The following is a 16,450-nucleotide window of genomic DNA, read 5'->3' as shown; positions in this document are numbered from 1 at the left end:
CGAAGAGCAGGGAAGGCTCAGGCGCAGTTTCAGTGCAGTGCCACGGCGCAGGGCACAGCCTGTCTTATCGGAGGATTTCCCTCCTCCTCGGAGAAGGTCGGTGGTGTGCTCGTGGGTTTTTTGTTGCTTGGTTTGAGTTTCATTTGTTTTGGTTAATTTTTTTGAAGGAGATAGTTTTTGTTTGTTTTACTAATTGGCACTTGTTTTAAAAGACTTTGCGTACTAAGAGAGTTTTGATCAGAACATTTATTATCCAAATCTTCTGAAATTTTAGCAGAGTTAACACAGCATGTGCATGTCTGAACAATTCACTCTAGGTGCAGTAGAGAGAAAAAACAACGATGTCCTGATGTCAGCTATGTGCAAAAGTAAGGTATAAAAAGTATCACAGTATACTTCAGGATTTTTCCTATGCAATTTTATTTAATATTAGTAACAGAAGAGCCACAAAAGAAAAAGCCCCTTCGTGTGAGAATACTGCCTATGTGTGCTTTCTGTGTGCCACCAAAAACCTTGCCCATTAGATTTTAAAACAATACTTCCAACTGACCTCACTTTAAAACAGTGTTGCTGACAGCTTTTGCAATTCTTTATGAATTCTCTATCTAAATACCCTCCTCGACTTCCAGATTCATGCTGGAGTTGCTAGCTCCGTGACTTTTCTTGTTTACTGTCTCCCTGTTATTCTCATGCTGAGGTTTCATGAAAAAAAGAAAAATTATAATCTGTATCTTCTGTTGTTTTCATTCTGATAGCAGTGGAGCCTAGCGACATCCAAGACATAAAAGCGGCACGTGAATTTATGCTCGCAGCGGTGCTGCAGGGACGGGCTGAAGCTCGGCTCGCTCCGGGGCAGCGCACGCCGCGCTACCTAGAGCAAACGGCAGGCGATTCGCCCTCGCCCTCCGCCGGAAAAGAGGAATTACTGTGCAGCCTAAACCTGATACCACAGCTAATACCCGAGAAAAGAATAAAAACATTTACAATAAAAATAGCCAGTTAGATAGCGTGTGCCCCCAGTTCCCCCAATATTAACCTCGAGCTGCCTCCTCCGAGCTCCAGCCGTGGCCGCCGTGGGAGCACTGCCTTGCGAGCGGTACGCGGTGCTCGAGGCGAGTTCGGGCTAACCTGCCGCCGAGCTCAGCGGCTCGGCGGGCTGCAGCTCCTCCAGGTGACTGCGGCAGCTCAGGCTGCCGGGAGGAGCAGGACAGACTGAATAAACTGATCTTCATTAGCAGCGCTCAGCTAGAGAAACAAGGGCTCAGAGAGAAGGGGCCTGGAGACGAGTTAAGTGGAATTCAAGGCTTGTATTTTATTAGCTGCACAGGGCTCCGCTCTTTCTGCGGTAAATGAGCTAATTAGAAGTTGAGTATACACAGTGGGAGGAGAGGGGAGAACGAAAGAAATGAGATTTTATTTTAGAATTGATTTTCACATTATCTAAATACAATGTTAGTATTCTAATTTAAATACTTGATTTGAAGTTAGCTTGGTGAAGGAGTTAGGACTGCACTGTGTTGGATGTGGTCTAGATGGGACAGTCTGTTCCCCAGGCTCGGAAGAGGCCGGTGACGAGTTAGGTGGAAGAAGCACCGGAGGGTGGTTTGTGCTGCTGCGCGGGGCTTTGGCCCGGCGTGGAGAGTTACGGAGAGCTGCGGTGCTTTGGCCTGCACACACCTGCACGTGACGCGCGCTGGGCGCTGCAGCTCCCGTTTCGGGAAGGGGGGCGTCGCGGCACCTCCGCGCTCGCCCGTCCCCGTGCCACACAGCGGCCACTGGCGCGGGAGCGGGCCCGCCGTCGGGACGGTGAGGACCGAGCTCACTCGGTCGCGCTAATCCTTCCTCCCACGGAGCTAGTCTGGGGATGTTGCAGCTTTTCGTTTTCTATAGCCGCTTCACTAGGGGAGAGGCATGCTTGTATGCTTCCTAATTCCCTACTTATTCTAAAAATAGATCTATATTTTATATTACTGCCCACTTAACTTAATTTGAACTTTTATTTTGCTTACATAGTAATGAAATCAGTTTACATAATAATTCTCTCGGTCCCTTGATAGTCCTTATTGCCTAGGCATGCTGGTTTTTGTTACCTTACATGAACCATTAATTGGAGTCTGATGTTCTTGGCAGCAGTACAGTCACAAATGACAGTGTCGTACATCCGTGCTTCCTGCGCGAGTGGCTCGACTGCAGCATATGAGCAGAACCTCCAAATCAAATCAGTCTTAGAAAACCCTTTTGGATATAGGTTATTGCTGCGATACATAGGAAAATGAACAGCTCTTTGAAAAGCAGTTTTCCCAAAATATCATTGGCAGTCTCTTTTTAGATGCCCAGGTGATAATGCTTTCTAGATTATTCTCTGCGCTTTTCTGAGGCAAGTACCAGCTTATGCTTCGCAGCTGTACAGCACTGAGTGCAAGAGGGTCCTGATCCATGGCCAGGCCTCCAGGATATAGCAATTATAGCAGCAACTGTGGCTCCAGTGTGCAGATTTTTACTCTTCATTTCATCTGACTACAAAACAATGTGATGGTTATTGCTGGAAAAAAAAGTTGTTTAGCTGCAAAATAAAGGGAAGTTGCCTCCTTACAAAATAGAAAACATGGCCGTGGCGGGAGGTTCTTACAGAAAGCTGCTGGTGCTGGTTTTGCCTACCAGACTTTGTTCCCATCAGTTTGGCATTATAGGAAGCACCAGTGTCCTTATTTCAGACCTGTCACTTTCTACGTGCATGGGATTTTTCAGTTATTAAAAAACAAAAAACAAACAAAAAAAACCCCATTTCTTTTGTCCTAGTTTTTGTAAACAGCCTAAGTCAACTGATGGCCAAGGAGAAGTGTTGGCTGCCCAGCCTGATGGAAGTGGTAGCCACAGGGGAGAGTGCAGTTGCCTCAGAGGTCAGCACTCTCATGAGATGCTGGAGTTGTGCTCTCATGTACATTTTAAGCCAGCAGTGTTGTCCAAGGAGAAGTTGTGTCATCTCCTCAGCTTGGTGGCCGTCTCCCTTCCCTACACTGCTCTTCCTTAGAGCATCACAGGTTTTCCTACAGCCTCATGGTGAGACAGGCTGCGGTTGCTCTCTTCTGCAATGCCAAGTCAGGACTGTGGCAATGTCAGAAATTGTTTGTTTCTAAATTGCTTCTGGAGAAGATAAGACAGTACTTTTGGGGGAGCCAGCATATTTGGGTGCCTCAGGGACCCTGCCCTTCATCACTGACCACAGAGGGAGACCAGGCTTGTGAAGGAGGTTTCCAAATGTGACTTCGCTGGTTTTGCCCGTTGCTTGCAAACATGCTGTTAGTATCTTGGACGAAGCCCCGAAAGCAGAACCACACTGTGAGCAGCCCAGTCAAAATGTCTATGCGTTATTTTAACGGCTGTACATAGATGTATGAAGTGGGCATTGAGACTTGATCATCACACCTGGTGTTAAACCTCATTTGTTTTAAGCACAAGCAAAAAATGCACGTTTGGTGCCAGCACTGCCTTCAGAGGATGTTTGCCATTGTTTGCCTTGCTGGATATTAGTCTTTCTAGCATCTGTCTTGGATTGACTGCCTAAGAAAGAGAGTTTACAAATAGAATTGAAGAGGAGTATACTTAAAAGCGAAATATGAGTTGTTTGTTGTAAAGCAGCCGATAGATACTTGGCAACTCACCGAAAGGTCCAGACACTAATCTAATTGTTTACAGCTCATGGAGAGATTAATCCACAAGATTGGATGCCCTCATTTCCTTTACGCATTACAATGAATGTGGGAGATGCCAAACCCCATGGGGCAGCAGCAAAAAGAAAAATTGCTCCATTTCAGCTCAGTTATTGTTTCAAATGTAGAATATATTGATTGTCTTTCATTTTTGATAAGAGTATAAATGCAAAGTGCCTTGGTTAATATCAGAACATTCCTATTTCCTAACCTCAGTAAGACAAAGTCATGCTTTCCAATTTTAGTGTAGTATGCAGAATAATCTTAAAATCCTGTGCAAAAACTCAGATCAAATGTATGAAATGTATCAAATATATGGTGCAAACTGTCAGACTAGCGTTGGTGAATCCCAGCGGCCTGGTTTGCAAGGGCACCAAGAGTTGCAAATGCATCTCTGCAGAGTGGTCCTACGAGTGGATGTCCAAGCCAGTTAGCTCCAAAATTCTTGGCTGCTGTACAATATCGTGCACTGGCACAAGAAAAGCTCTGTGAAGGATAAAAAAGAAACCGAGATACCTGGGGTGACCAGTGAGAGCAAAGCAAGCACTGTAGAGCAGCTCTTGCAAGCAGTGTTCCTGTGAAATTGGCTTTTTCTGAACTGCAAGTGGAGCTCGAGAGCAAGTAGTGCTACAGGCTTATAAACACTTTGAAGAGCAGATGATGTGGTAAGAATTAATTGACAGCTGATAGTTGAAGAATTAACAGCTGATGTGCAAGGTGGTCACCCACTGCTGCCCTGCGTGCTGGTGTGGACGAGTGAGCCACTGCACAGGGACGGCGATAGGCAACACACTTCATCCTGGAGAAAGGGAGTATTTCTTCCCACTGGTACCAGTCACAGTGTTGGGATTTCTGAAAGAAGCCCCCCCTCTTATGGGTGCAGAAAATTACCGTAACTTTGGCCGTAAGAGCTACCTAGAGACCAGTGTTTTCGGTAAATGAAGCAGATCTGATCTTGCAGACCTGCTAGCCTTTAACTCACTGGCTGTAGCGGAAGTGTTTTCATGCATGAAGTGAAGCATGTGTACATGCTTGCAGGCTGGCAGGCTTGTGGTCTGTTTACTGGTCATCATATTTTATTGATGAAATTATGCTACAGTTGCAAAGGATTTTCTAAAAGCTGATGGGATTGAGATATATTTATTCAGATGTTGCAATACCTGGCACATTTGGGCGGAAGAAAATTAATATCCTGAACTAGTCTTTGCAATATTTCTAATTCCTTGACTAAGCGTGTCCTCATATATCATTTTGCTTTACCAGCTTTTGGGAAGAAGAGAATGTTTTGCTAGTTGGGGCTTGTTTTGACTTAGTTTTTAATAATATCAGTCAGCACCGTGTTGCCTGAAAGTCTGAATCTGAGAAAAGTTTAGTTTTAAATGGGCTGCTTTTATGAGGTCATGTGTAGACTCATTGCTCCTGAATCAAGATCATAAATGTGTGATTTTAATAACATGCAGTGAGAATAAACATTTGCATATCCATGGAGAAGTTGTTCTGCATAGTTCAGCTATTTCAGCCATGAAGCAGAGAGTGCATTTCAAGACTTGCAGGTCCCTTAAAATATTTTACTAAGAACTTTGGAAAGGAGGCTACAGAAAAAAATAATGTAAGGGGTTTTTTTTCCCCCTAAAGAAATCTTACATGGTAAAGACCAAAACTACCAAGTATCTCTAAAGCCAGAATTTCTGCAGTGCAAAAAGAGTTTGGCAGTTGAGTTTAAAGCCAGTAATCTCTGTGCGTGAAAGCTAAATGAGAATGATGTGACAGAGATGTGACAGCCACGGGTTGGGTTCCTGCAGTCAGAACGGATGTTTCTCTCACAGGGGGTTGAGCGCATTGACCTGCCGGGGCTCAGGAGCCTGCGAACAGCCCGGATACTGGAGGCAGGCATGGTGCTCACTATCGAACCGGGCATCTACTTCATCAACCACCTCTTGGACCAGGCCCTCTGCGACCCTGTGCAGTCCTGTTTCATCAACAACGACATCCTGCAACGCTTTAGAGGATTTGGTGGGGTGAGTAACTCTTGACCAGGTAGTTTTCTGAAACGTCTTTTCTGGTTGTTTGTCCTTGCTGTGAGATTGAGAGGAAATCTTTTAAAAGTTGTAAGTGTCACATATAAGGCTGTCCCTGCAATAGCACCTTGGGCAATTTGACCCTGCAGACAGAATGGGGAGGGAGGTGTTGTTGTTTTAAATGCAGTTTTAAGTCTGACTTATCTGATTAACAAAAGATAGGTATTTTTCCATTGATTGAAATACCTTCTGCCAACACAGTACTGTTACATGCCAGGTAGAGGTTTTGTCTTTGTGCAAAAAGTGTTATCAAATTGTAGCCTGAGATTCATATTCCAGGGGCAACTTCCTTGCAGCACTGAGTCAGGCGGGTGCTCCCGCCTAGGGCAGAAGAAGAGCCTTGGGCTATTTAAATCATGGTGGCATTAGAGAAAAGCAGGAATAATTGTTGCTGCTGGAGTACTGCCAGGGTGGCACGACACCTACGTGTGCAGCCCTTCCCTGTTTCGCAAGGCATGGCCAGTGGTCCTCGTGCGCCCTCCGCTCCGGGTGGCACGCTGCAGGGCTTCCACAGCTGTGTGTGCGTGGAAAGGTGGGCCGGCTCGGGAGAGAAGGGCAATCCGAACGGCGGCCCTCTCCACTCGGATGGCTGCTGTGTCGGGGAAGCGGCTCCCAGCAGGTTTTGGGTTTCGTGGTGCCGGCATCCAGCGGGTGCCACGTGGCACTCTGAGCTTCCGGATTCGCATGCCGGGGAGATAACACGGCAGCTGGGATACCCCATCCTTGCCCAGCTTCTCTGCTCAGGCCCAGCAATGGCGAGCAATTAACTGGCAACGGTGATTTTCTGATTTGAGAAGTCACTCGTTAGGAATTTGCTGCTGCCGCTGACTAATATATCACTGTGACCAGCCGTGAGAGGGTAATTGCTGTAGTGCTCTTGGTCCGAGCTGGCTTTGAGCCCCAACAGACACGTCGTGCAAGCTGCCACCGGCCGTGCAAGTCCGCCGGGCTCCTGCGCAGCCGCCCATTCCAGCCCGTGCAATCTTATCGAGAGAGCTGGGACTTTACCCTCTCCGGTGCTTAACTCACTGCTGAGGCTTGGGCCACCGTCTGTCCCTGTGCTGTTCCTTTATCAAGGCTTCCAGCCAGCCAGCTGCGATGCTGGTGAATGGCAGGCAGTTAACTCTGCGTTTGCCGGCTTTGCGCGTGTGATGTATACGGCATCACGCGCCGAGACATACTTTAAAGGAACACTGTAAATGCACTGGTGTAGCTTAACGCCAGATGAAAAGAGGTTTAACTGTTTTTGCTTATCTTGCAAGCCATCCGTGGGAGTTGTTCGGCAGTTAGGCTGATTCCCGGTGAGCTTTCGCGGGAATTCCTCGTGGCCTGGAAATGCCCAGGGAAGCCCACCGGTTTCCCGTGCGGTGCCACCAACGCCCCCAGCAGCCCTGCCGGCTGGATGCGCGCGTGTGGCTCGCCCGCCGCGGCCCTTGGCAGCAATCGGAACGACAGCGCCGGGGCTCCGCGCTGGGAATGAGCTGCTGGATCAGGCGCTTTTATTCCAGAGGTTTCCTACAAAGTCCAACTTTCCCCCCTGCTTTTTACTTAGCTTCCTGTAATGATGAGTTGTAAGCAGAGCTAGCCAACGAACTGTGCTGAAAGGAGGAGCTGCCCAAAAAGGATTGAGCAAAAATCTGAATTTCTGATCCCCCTGTGAACAATACATTTTGCTTAGAAAAAGAATAATAATACGTACTCACTCTGAGCCAGATGTTGTCACTTGATTTTGTCCAGGAAAAAACTTGAAAGAAAGTTTGAAACTGAAGTACATCTGAATTCTACAAAAAAAGCTGAATTACAATGCAATCAAAATAAATTTGACCGTCTTTACAATTCTAACTTGATCCTGCGTAAGTAGATCTTGCATGTAATGTTTAGAGTGCTTAGTTATCTGCATTCTGATTCATTTTAATTTATTTGGAATTAATAAATATTTCTCTCAAGCATACATCAGAAAACTTCCTCTACATGATTAAGAAAGATCTTAGCCCAGTGTTTCCGCTGTCAAATATTGACAGTACAAATGTTAGTATTGGTATCAGCTCTAGCTGAAGAGCTCACTAATGTCATATACAATCTTACTTCACAAGATTTAAGTTTAAAAGAAAAATCCACTCTAACAATGGAAATAAATAGTCCATTTCCTTCTGCATAGTTCAGCACTAATTAAAGTGCTCTTAATTTGGTTTAGTTTAATTCACTTCAAAAACAGATTTAGGTTAACCAAGGTAACACCACTGTAGTTCTCATTATCCATACAGGGAATTTGTGGATTTTAATGAATTCACCTGGAATTCATGTCTTGTGTAGGTTTGGGTTAATTTTTCTCACTGTGATAAGTCTCTACGTGAAGAACAGGAGTGCTTGTGCCCCCCCAAAAATGACTGTAGCTATGTATTGTAATTTATACTGCTTGATATTAGCCATAAGGAGCTGGTGAAAGCTCCAAGGGGAAGAAGAATGAACGAAAACACGAGTTTTCCTTCACCGCTTCTTGCTTGCTGCTGCCGTTCCCTTGTGCGAGACCGGGTGCCCCAGCGCGGTTTGTGCGCGGGTTCAAGACTGGCACCAAGACAGCCCCGTGCTTCTGCCTACGGGTAACGCCTCTACAGCTGGAACTAGGCCTCGGAGACGTGGTAATTTTTGGCTTGTTATCAAACATGGTGAAACATGGGTCCCCTCGGCACGAGGCAAGCGGTCAGGCTGTGCAGTTCTGCATGTGGCCAAATCCCCTATGGTGGTGGGTGCTGGTCCTGGCCCTTTGCAAGCCTCCTGTGCTGATTTGGGGAAGTCACATACATGTATTGCAGTTCTTGCTCTGTAAAACTAAAATCCAGTTCACTGAGGACACGAATTGTGCGGTGAGGGCTGTCCACGGGCTGGCGGGGCGCTGAGTCCACGGCACCGCCGCTCAGCCGGGCAGTGCAAGCCCCCAGTAACACCTTAGCAGCCAGGAGAGGTGCGTGTACGGCTGTACGTGCTGCTCCAGAAAAGCATCCGGTCCCCAGGGAAGGGGAAATACCAGCTCCCAGTGCCGCCCTTCAGGGCTCAACAGCTCCATTCTTCAGAAGCCGATTGCTGATTGATGCAGCTCATGGGATGCTTTCTCACAGGCTCAGGAAAACCAATCTTTTCGTGGGCTAGAATACTCAGTTTCTGTTCAGGCTTTACTTTGCCCCAGGATTTGCAGAACTCGTACTAGAGCTAACATGCAAAAACTCTACATGACTAAGAGAAAAAGCAAAATTTTAAATATATTACCTTCTTTTATTTGCAGATTTTTCTCATTTAAAAGTTAAATAGTTTTACAAAACCCGGGACCTTGAAGACATGATAATATTATCATACAATTTTTTAAAACAATAGGACTTTACTTACTCAGGAACTAAAGTTAAACCAAATAAAATCAGAAAATATTTCCCCTTTTGCATCTACAGAAGGACATTTCATTGCCTTTTGTTCACAGACCCATGCAGTTGTCTTTGTCCTTATTTTTATTTTGTGTTAGGTTGAGCTCTGTTTCTAGACTTTGTGGTGAATGTGTGTTCTGGAATGAAATAGTTTACTAGGCAATAAACATAGTAGTGCTTATTTGCTTTTTAACACTTCATTTTGTGCAGCAGTAGTAATACTACTCGAAACGTATTTTGGAAGAGATTTTACAGAAAAGCAAATGTCATAATGAAATATATAGCTTGCTTTAAAATTGTTACAAGAGGAGCGATAGTTGTAGGCAACCCCAAAACAGCTACTATTTTCTTATAAGCCTCCTGCACTTTTCTCTTAAGTTGTCTAATCAACATAATTAGGTTAAACGAAGAGCAATTGTTTCCAGCCTGTATTTAGCTTGCTGTTTATTGCTGCTTTCTGAGCTTTGATGAAGGGATTGTGTGCCTCAAGCTTGCTTTTCCAGCTATATCAGATCTAATGAGATACATGGCCTCACACTGCAAATCTGGATGCTCTTTATAAATGTTTATATGTAGACCTTTAAAATAAAGTGTGCCTGACATGAGGACTTCCTGCTGAATGAGAAAAGGGAAGGCTGGCAGGATGGGATAAGAGAGTCCCTGTGTAGCACAGAGGCTGTTAGCCTCGACACAAAACATCTCGATGTTACCGTTTTGTGTGACGCAGGAAGAGACAAGAGTCAGCTGGTTCCCCAGTCCTGCAGAGTCCTTCAAGCAGACAGGAGCTCGTGGGCTAACATGCTTTGTATAATGGCATGTGTGGGCCATCATCATTCTCCAGGCAGATCTCCTGCTTTCCACAGCCATGCTTAGACAAACGATCGATAGATTAAAAAAAGAAGACGTGTCACCAGTGGTCTTTTTTAATCGCATCTGGGATCTGTCATAGTGCTAATCTGGACTGCTTAATTGGCCAACACTGTTTCTCGACTCTCAAAAGCCTTTTATATATATCATCATCTGAAAGAAATGAATGAGTGCTACAACCCCCTTCTCTTGGAAGATAACACTAGAGGCCCTGGGGAGCATGACTGTATTAGTAAGTTAGGACAAAGTGCGAGGCTATATATATAGCTGACAAAAGCCTTGGTATTTAACTCCTGTGCTGCCCTGGGCTGTACCCGCACGGCTGTGCTTTGGGACAGAGTTGGGTCCACTGAGTCAAGCCACGGGACAGGCTGCTGTTCGTGTTAGGCTGTTGTGCAATCAGATCTAGCCAAATAGAGCATGGTACTACCCTTGATAAGGAGCAGGCATCTTCGGGACAGTGCTGACATTCCTGGCCACTTTGCTGTTGCAGATGCCTGCTGCTGCAGGCATTTCTGAAAAATGTCATTTGTGCAGAACAAGCCCCCTAGGGTGTTTGCAGAGCCCCCGAAAGGCACTCGTGTGGCTGAAGGCATCACACCTCCGTTTGCTGTTGCTTTAAGCTGTGCCTGATTCCAGCCTCCTTTGTGGAGCCCTGAAATGAGCAGTGCCAAACAAAGAGCCTGAAAACAGGGACAGCTCGGAGAACCAGTTTCATAACAGCTGCCCCCACTGGGACCAGCACTCCCGCGTCAGCGAGCCTTGCCAGCCAGATCCAGCATCTTTTGTCCATTTGGACAGCAGACAAGACCAAATGCCGGGCTCTCCTGTAAGGAAGGTCTTGCAGGTCCTCTGAAGACCTTTTTGTTGCTGGTGAGTTGGAGCTTGATGTGAAGCCTAGAGAGTTTGCATAAAAAGGGTAAATGCAAAACTTTTTCCCCTCCATTGAAAAACTATTCCTTTGCACTCGTGTTCCTGTTAAGCAGAGGGAGTGTATGCACTGGAAGCGATGAGTCTTTCTTCATATTTCAACTTAGGTTCCTATGGGCAGAAGCATGGTCAGATTCTGGAGAAAGCTGTCCCAAGAGCGGTGAGCGAGGCCCCATGAGGGTACCAGGTCCAGGTGCCTCCAGCCACATCCTGTGGATCTGCTGACAGAGAGCAGGCTGCTGGTACAGTGCCAGCTCCACTCTTTCCACGGCAGCCCACTGCCCGAGAGACAGCTAGCAGGGCTTGCATTCTCCTGTGTCGTCTCCAACGAGATCCCCTCCTATGTGATCTGTGGCTGCGTGAGCTCTGAGCGCACGGGCCTCCCTGGTCTTCCTCTGCTTGGCAACTCCCAATTTCCTGGCCTTGACATTTCCAGCACCTCCCTGTGCTTTCCTCAGTCCTCCCCACTCTGCGAGAATCTCCTTTTCCAGACTCCTTCTCGAGCCTCCATCTCTCCTTGCCCATTTTTCTTGTTGCCTGGGAATTGTCTGTTCCCAGGCTCTAGCCAGTCCTAAATGGACCTTTGCAGCCCAGTTATTTGTCATTCCCATCTCACCTCACTGTGTCTTCTTTCCCGTCTCCTTCCATTTCTCTAGCTCTGTTTTCCAACTTGTTCCCAGTCCTAATTTCCTTTTGTGGCCAGTTCCACTTTCTGTCCTTTCCAGCAGACCCAGTGTGGACAGACCACTTACCCCACCTGCTCTTCTCTCTCCCAGCTGGCCTGGCTCTCCTCTGCTCTGCTTTCAGGGCAGTTAAACTCCTCAAACGTAGCGCCAAAGCACTGGTGAAAGCACAAGGTGCTGAACTAGAGCACAGTTGCTCTTTTTTGTTAATCTTACTCTCTAAGCAACTGAATGGTTGTGGCTGAAATTTCTCTGTAGCAGGTACAGCAGTGAATTTCAGCTCAAATAGATGATGCTTTGCAAAGTTAGAAATAGTTGGGACGAGATCCTTTCCATAGTAAGCGTTTGCTAACATTTGTACTTCCCACACCACAGCTCTGTGTTCGTTGTGGTGCTTGCTGGTGAGATGCTTTGGCTTTGGCATGCCACCAGGTCTGCCTTATGGGTTCCCGTGCTTCTACATGACTCCCCTGGTGCCAGTGGGTTTTCAGTAGGGTCGAATCCATCCTGCCATGCTGTGCTCGAGTTTCAGACTGGTGACTCTTTTTGCAGTACAACAGCGGTGTGAATCCTTGGCTTATTATTCATTCAACTGGCCAAATTTGAAGTAATGAATTAAAAAAAAAAAAAAAAGTAGAAGTCGTTCAAGTGCATAGAATTGTTCACCCTGTGTTGCCCATCTCCCCTGCTGCAGCACCGCGTGGGCTTGTTGGAATATGCTGATGGCAAGGAGACTTGCTGTTTTCAGATTTACAGCTGTCCAGATCAAATGTGTGAACTCAGTGGAGTTTGTTTGTTTAATTCTGCTTTATAATACACTTAACTTGATACCAAGTAGAAGAAATAATCTGGCAAAGACATCATTAAACAGTTTAATAAGGACTGGATGACTCATTTTGTTTGAACAAATGGATTATTTTGCAATCAGACGTACAAATGTTAACCAGCTTTATTTTTAGCTGAAAATGTCAAGAGGTCAGAAACAATTAAAGCAACTGTAAGGTGGGAGTCCCCAGAGTTTGTGTTCTTGTGGATTTACACCTTACTAAAATTGCTTTTATTGCAGCTTAGTGACTTACTAACATTTTTCTGATAAGATAATGGGAAATGACTATGTAGGCGCATTTACTAGTAAGAAGAGATTAGAGTCAAACAGAAATGGAACATACTTTTCATTTTAACAGAACAAGAGCTGGAAAAACTGAGAAGATATGCTTTTCTCTTGTGTGATTGAAAACATAGCGATTGTATTTTAAAAGGAATGTCTGACCTGCCTGGGACTTTCTCATCAGCTCAAAATTCTGTGTTTAGAGTATATCCACTACAAGCTATTTCATGTTACAGTCCCTCCTTTGAGAGTTAATTCTATTTAGAGGAAAGAGAACGTGATTTTTAAGTGCAGAGCCTGCGGCTCAGCAAGAGGACTACTTTGCGTACAGGCAGTTCAGGCATTAGTGAGACACCAGCAACGTGGTTCGATCTGTCCCTAGCAAGCGTTGCACTAGCGAGGCTGGTGGCAAATCCAAGGGAAACATTTCTTTGGCTGCTTCTGCTAGCCAGGGCGTATCGGTAACTCCGTGTTCTCTATGACAGGTCCGAATCGAGGATGACATTGCAGTGACGGCCACGGGAATGGAGCTGCTGACGTGCGTCCCACGTACCGTTGAAGAAATAGAGGCTTTTATGGCAGAAGGCCAGAGCAGTGCCAAGTCATTTGACTGCTCACCCAGCCAAAAGCAGTAAATGTCAGGATGGTACTTACTGTCTCACGCTAATCAGTCATCGTTTTGATTTAACATTGCAGCATATAAAATAAAGTGTATCCAATTCTTAATAGCAGGAGAAGCAGGCTGGCTATTAGCTGGAATGATTCATTCACTAAAAATGGAAGTAGGAGGCTTTGGCACTGGATATCCAGGTAACTCAAATGTTGCTACTTTGCTTACATTATGAAGTGCCAGCTAAATAACCCTGCTGCTTTATCAGCAGGGCTTATACTCCTTCCAGCGAAGGAGTATTCCTGTGATACTGAACTCATCTTTCTTCCAATAAAATCTAAATTTTGATGATAAGGACTATTTAAAATACCAAATGGATTATCTGAATGCTGTCAACAGTTGTAACGATCTAAGAAGTCCTTTTTCTAAACTTCAGCACAGATAGCACAAAAAAGAAAGTAAGAATCTCATCTATTCTCAGTGGACGTCATGACACATATCTTTCTCATGAATCTTATTTCAGTTTGATGGAGTAAGCAGAATCAGGTTTTTATTAAAATTTATCCTTGGCATCGTTTGTGCTCACAACTTTGTGTTCATTATGCTCTTCTGCTCCCTATTCCTGCTTCTTTATCTGACCTTTCTACCAATTCATGCTCTGGAAACTTTGACCCTTCATTAGCCAGATTTTTCTGCTCTGGATAGTGAGTGTGCTGATCTTTCACACAGAGTCCACAGCCTATTAGATTTGTACATCTACTTGTCCCTCAAAATTTAGATTACTGTGGTGTTCAGGAGAGTTGTAAAAATTGCAAAAAGAGAGCATCTTTGGTACAGGGCTCAGGGTCATCAGAATATGCTCTGCAGAATGATAGAGTTCTTTTTAACTGTCCAGCGTTAGCAGGTGCAGAATTAAATTACATAAATTTTATTTGGATACACCACAACTATATTAGTAATGATCATAGAATGATTTTTCCATTCACGCAAAAATCAAATTACCCAGAGAAGCCTTTCTTTACTGTATTTACTGTAAGTGTTCATCAGTCTGCAGGAGAACAAACACATTTCTTGTGTCATAAAATAGTCCTACTTGCTGCAACTATCTCAGAATAATTTAACTTACTTTATGAATGCATCACAACTCAGCTCAGTCTTCAGGATCCATTGCAGAGTTTGTGTGCATGTGCTATACTTCTTAGTTCAGCTGATGCATTTGCCACTGATGCACCTTCCCCACCTCCGAATGCTGCCTAAGTCACAGCAGCATGTTAGGGCCTTTCTGCGCCTTGTCACCAGCCGTACGACGATTATCCCCACGCCAAGGGCTCTGCTGGCTTTATCCACTCAGCAGCTCTGCTGCGCTGCCCATGTTCTGGTGCTGGCACTCTGTGAGCTCAGACAGGGTCCAGCAGTTTGCCATCTACTGCCATGGCCCTCACCTGGGCTGGCCTGGATTTGGGTCTGAAATAATGTCCTTCAGAATTGCTAAGGGAGGTTGCTCTGCGTAGACTGCTAATTAGGTTGACCAGTGTGACAAGAACATGCTCTTTATTGTTCTTTATTTCTAACTGCGAAGTGACCCACTGCCAAATAGGAACCTGCATGTTGGAGACTAAAAAAGCAACATTGTGAAATAATCCAGGGGACTTTACTCCTGTTTGATGTCACTTTATTAAAAAATGAATGTTTTTTTTTTTCATAGCAGTTACTTGGCTGTGCTTTGCAAGAGGTAAGTAAGGGAGGTCTTGACTGACAAGAGAAAGGGGTCCTGTGGGGAGGATGTGAGGTGAGCAGGTTTTATCTATAACTCCGCTACTGCTTCCTTTTGTGGTGACTGAAGGGCTCGTACCTCTGAACTGTAGTACTTGTGCAAAAGACGTCAGGCCTTGCTTTGGTAACCCTGCAGGTTCATGAATACAGAAACCTCTTGGCATTGCTGCAGACTCATCTCCCTCCTAAAACTCTGGAGATGTTAGTGCAAGACTGTGCTCATGGCCTCAGCCTCATTCCCTCTGATTCAAAGTGCTTCGGTGTTGCACGCTCTGAACACACCCGTAAGATCGCACACTGCTTTGGGCACTCTGAAACCTGCAGTTGCTTTGGTTCAATAGCTGTTACTATTTTAAAGTAACACCTCACAAACTTTCAAAAAAATGGAGCTTTGGAATTGTTTCAGTTAAGCTGTAACCCAAGTCTAGTTAATAGGCCTTTCCCTGCCTGTGATTAATCTTGGCAAATACTGGTCTCTACTGCTGCAAAACAGGTCAAGCAGTCTGCAGGAGGCAGAACTGGTTCTGCTTTGACATGTACCAGCGACAACAATCTGCGAAGAGCTCTGGAGGGAAAAAGCACGCGCTCACATAAGGACCTCTCTGGTTACGCATGCCTGAGAAGTGGATGTGTTTCAGCCTGGGATGGTACAATGTTTCCAGTTTTTCCTTCATATCCAGGCCAGTGACTATAAAATTCACCCTTCCTTCCACATCTCTGTTCTATAATTCTGATAATTTTTATCCACTTAAAGCAAAAGTGGATTAGAATATTTTTTTCTAAATTAGCATCTTTAGGATAGGCAGCAGGAAAACATGTCTTTAAAAATAAAAGGCAAAATGGTATTTAATGCACTCAAGATGTATTAGTGTATGTGTGATGGGAGACAAACTATGATAAACTTTTGGGGGCTTCATTAGCTGTTTTTTAGGCTGCTAGCTATCATGTTTTCCCAAATGCTTTGTTCCCTGCTGCAAACACAAATAGTGTTGCACCAAAATAACAGAAAAAGTGAATTATGTTGAGCAAGGTTGTGTATTTAAGAAGGTCCAAATCACTTCTGAACTGATACATTCAGATTGCTTCACCTCCCTAGGGCTGGATGCTCTCTGGATTTAGCTGCTATGCAAATTATGCTGCTGCAGCTACACTGGTATAATTAAAGTGGCAGAGCCTCCTAGTGCTCATGGAAGTTATAGAGTAGACAAGTTCTTTTATTGGTATGCTAAGAGAATAAGGTTTGCTGGTGAAACGTAACGTGCTGTATGTCTGTCTTGT

At 45.1% G+C, this 16,450-nt stretch overlaps 1 protein-coding gene across 1 annotated transcript in view; it reads left to right on the top strand.

The window, feature by feature from the left end:
* The window catches only part of PEPD (peptidase D), a 140,851-nt gene extending 126,880 nt beyond the window's left edge, over positions 1–13,971 (top strand). Inside the window, exons 14-15 of the mRNA XM_062586556.1 lie at positions 5,537–5,728; positions 13,275–13,971. Coding sequence (XP_062442540.1) covers positions 5,537–5,728; positions 13,275–13,424 — 342 coding nt within the window. The 3' untranslated portion in view covers positions 13,425–13,971. The remainder of the gene's footprint in view (positions 1–5,536; positions 5,729–13,274) is intronic.
* Positions 13,972–16,450: the final 2,479 nt, after the last annotated feature.

The sequence above is a fragment of the Rhea pennata genome, chromosome 13 (assembly GCF_028389875.1).
Source record: "Rhea pennata isolate bPtePen1 chromosome 13, bPtePen1.pri, whole genome shotgun sequence".
NCBI classification, from domain to species: domain Eukaryota; kingdom Metazoa; phylum Chordata; class Aves; order Rheiformes; family Rheidae; genus Rhea; species Rhea pennata.
The sequence above is the reverse complement of the archived record's forward strand: the minus strand, read 5'-3'. Positions and strand labels throughout refer to the sequence as shown.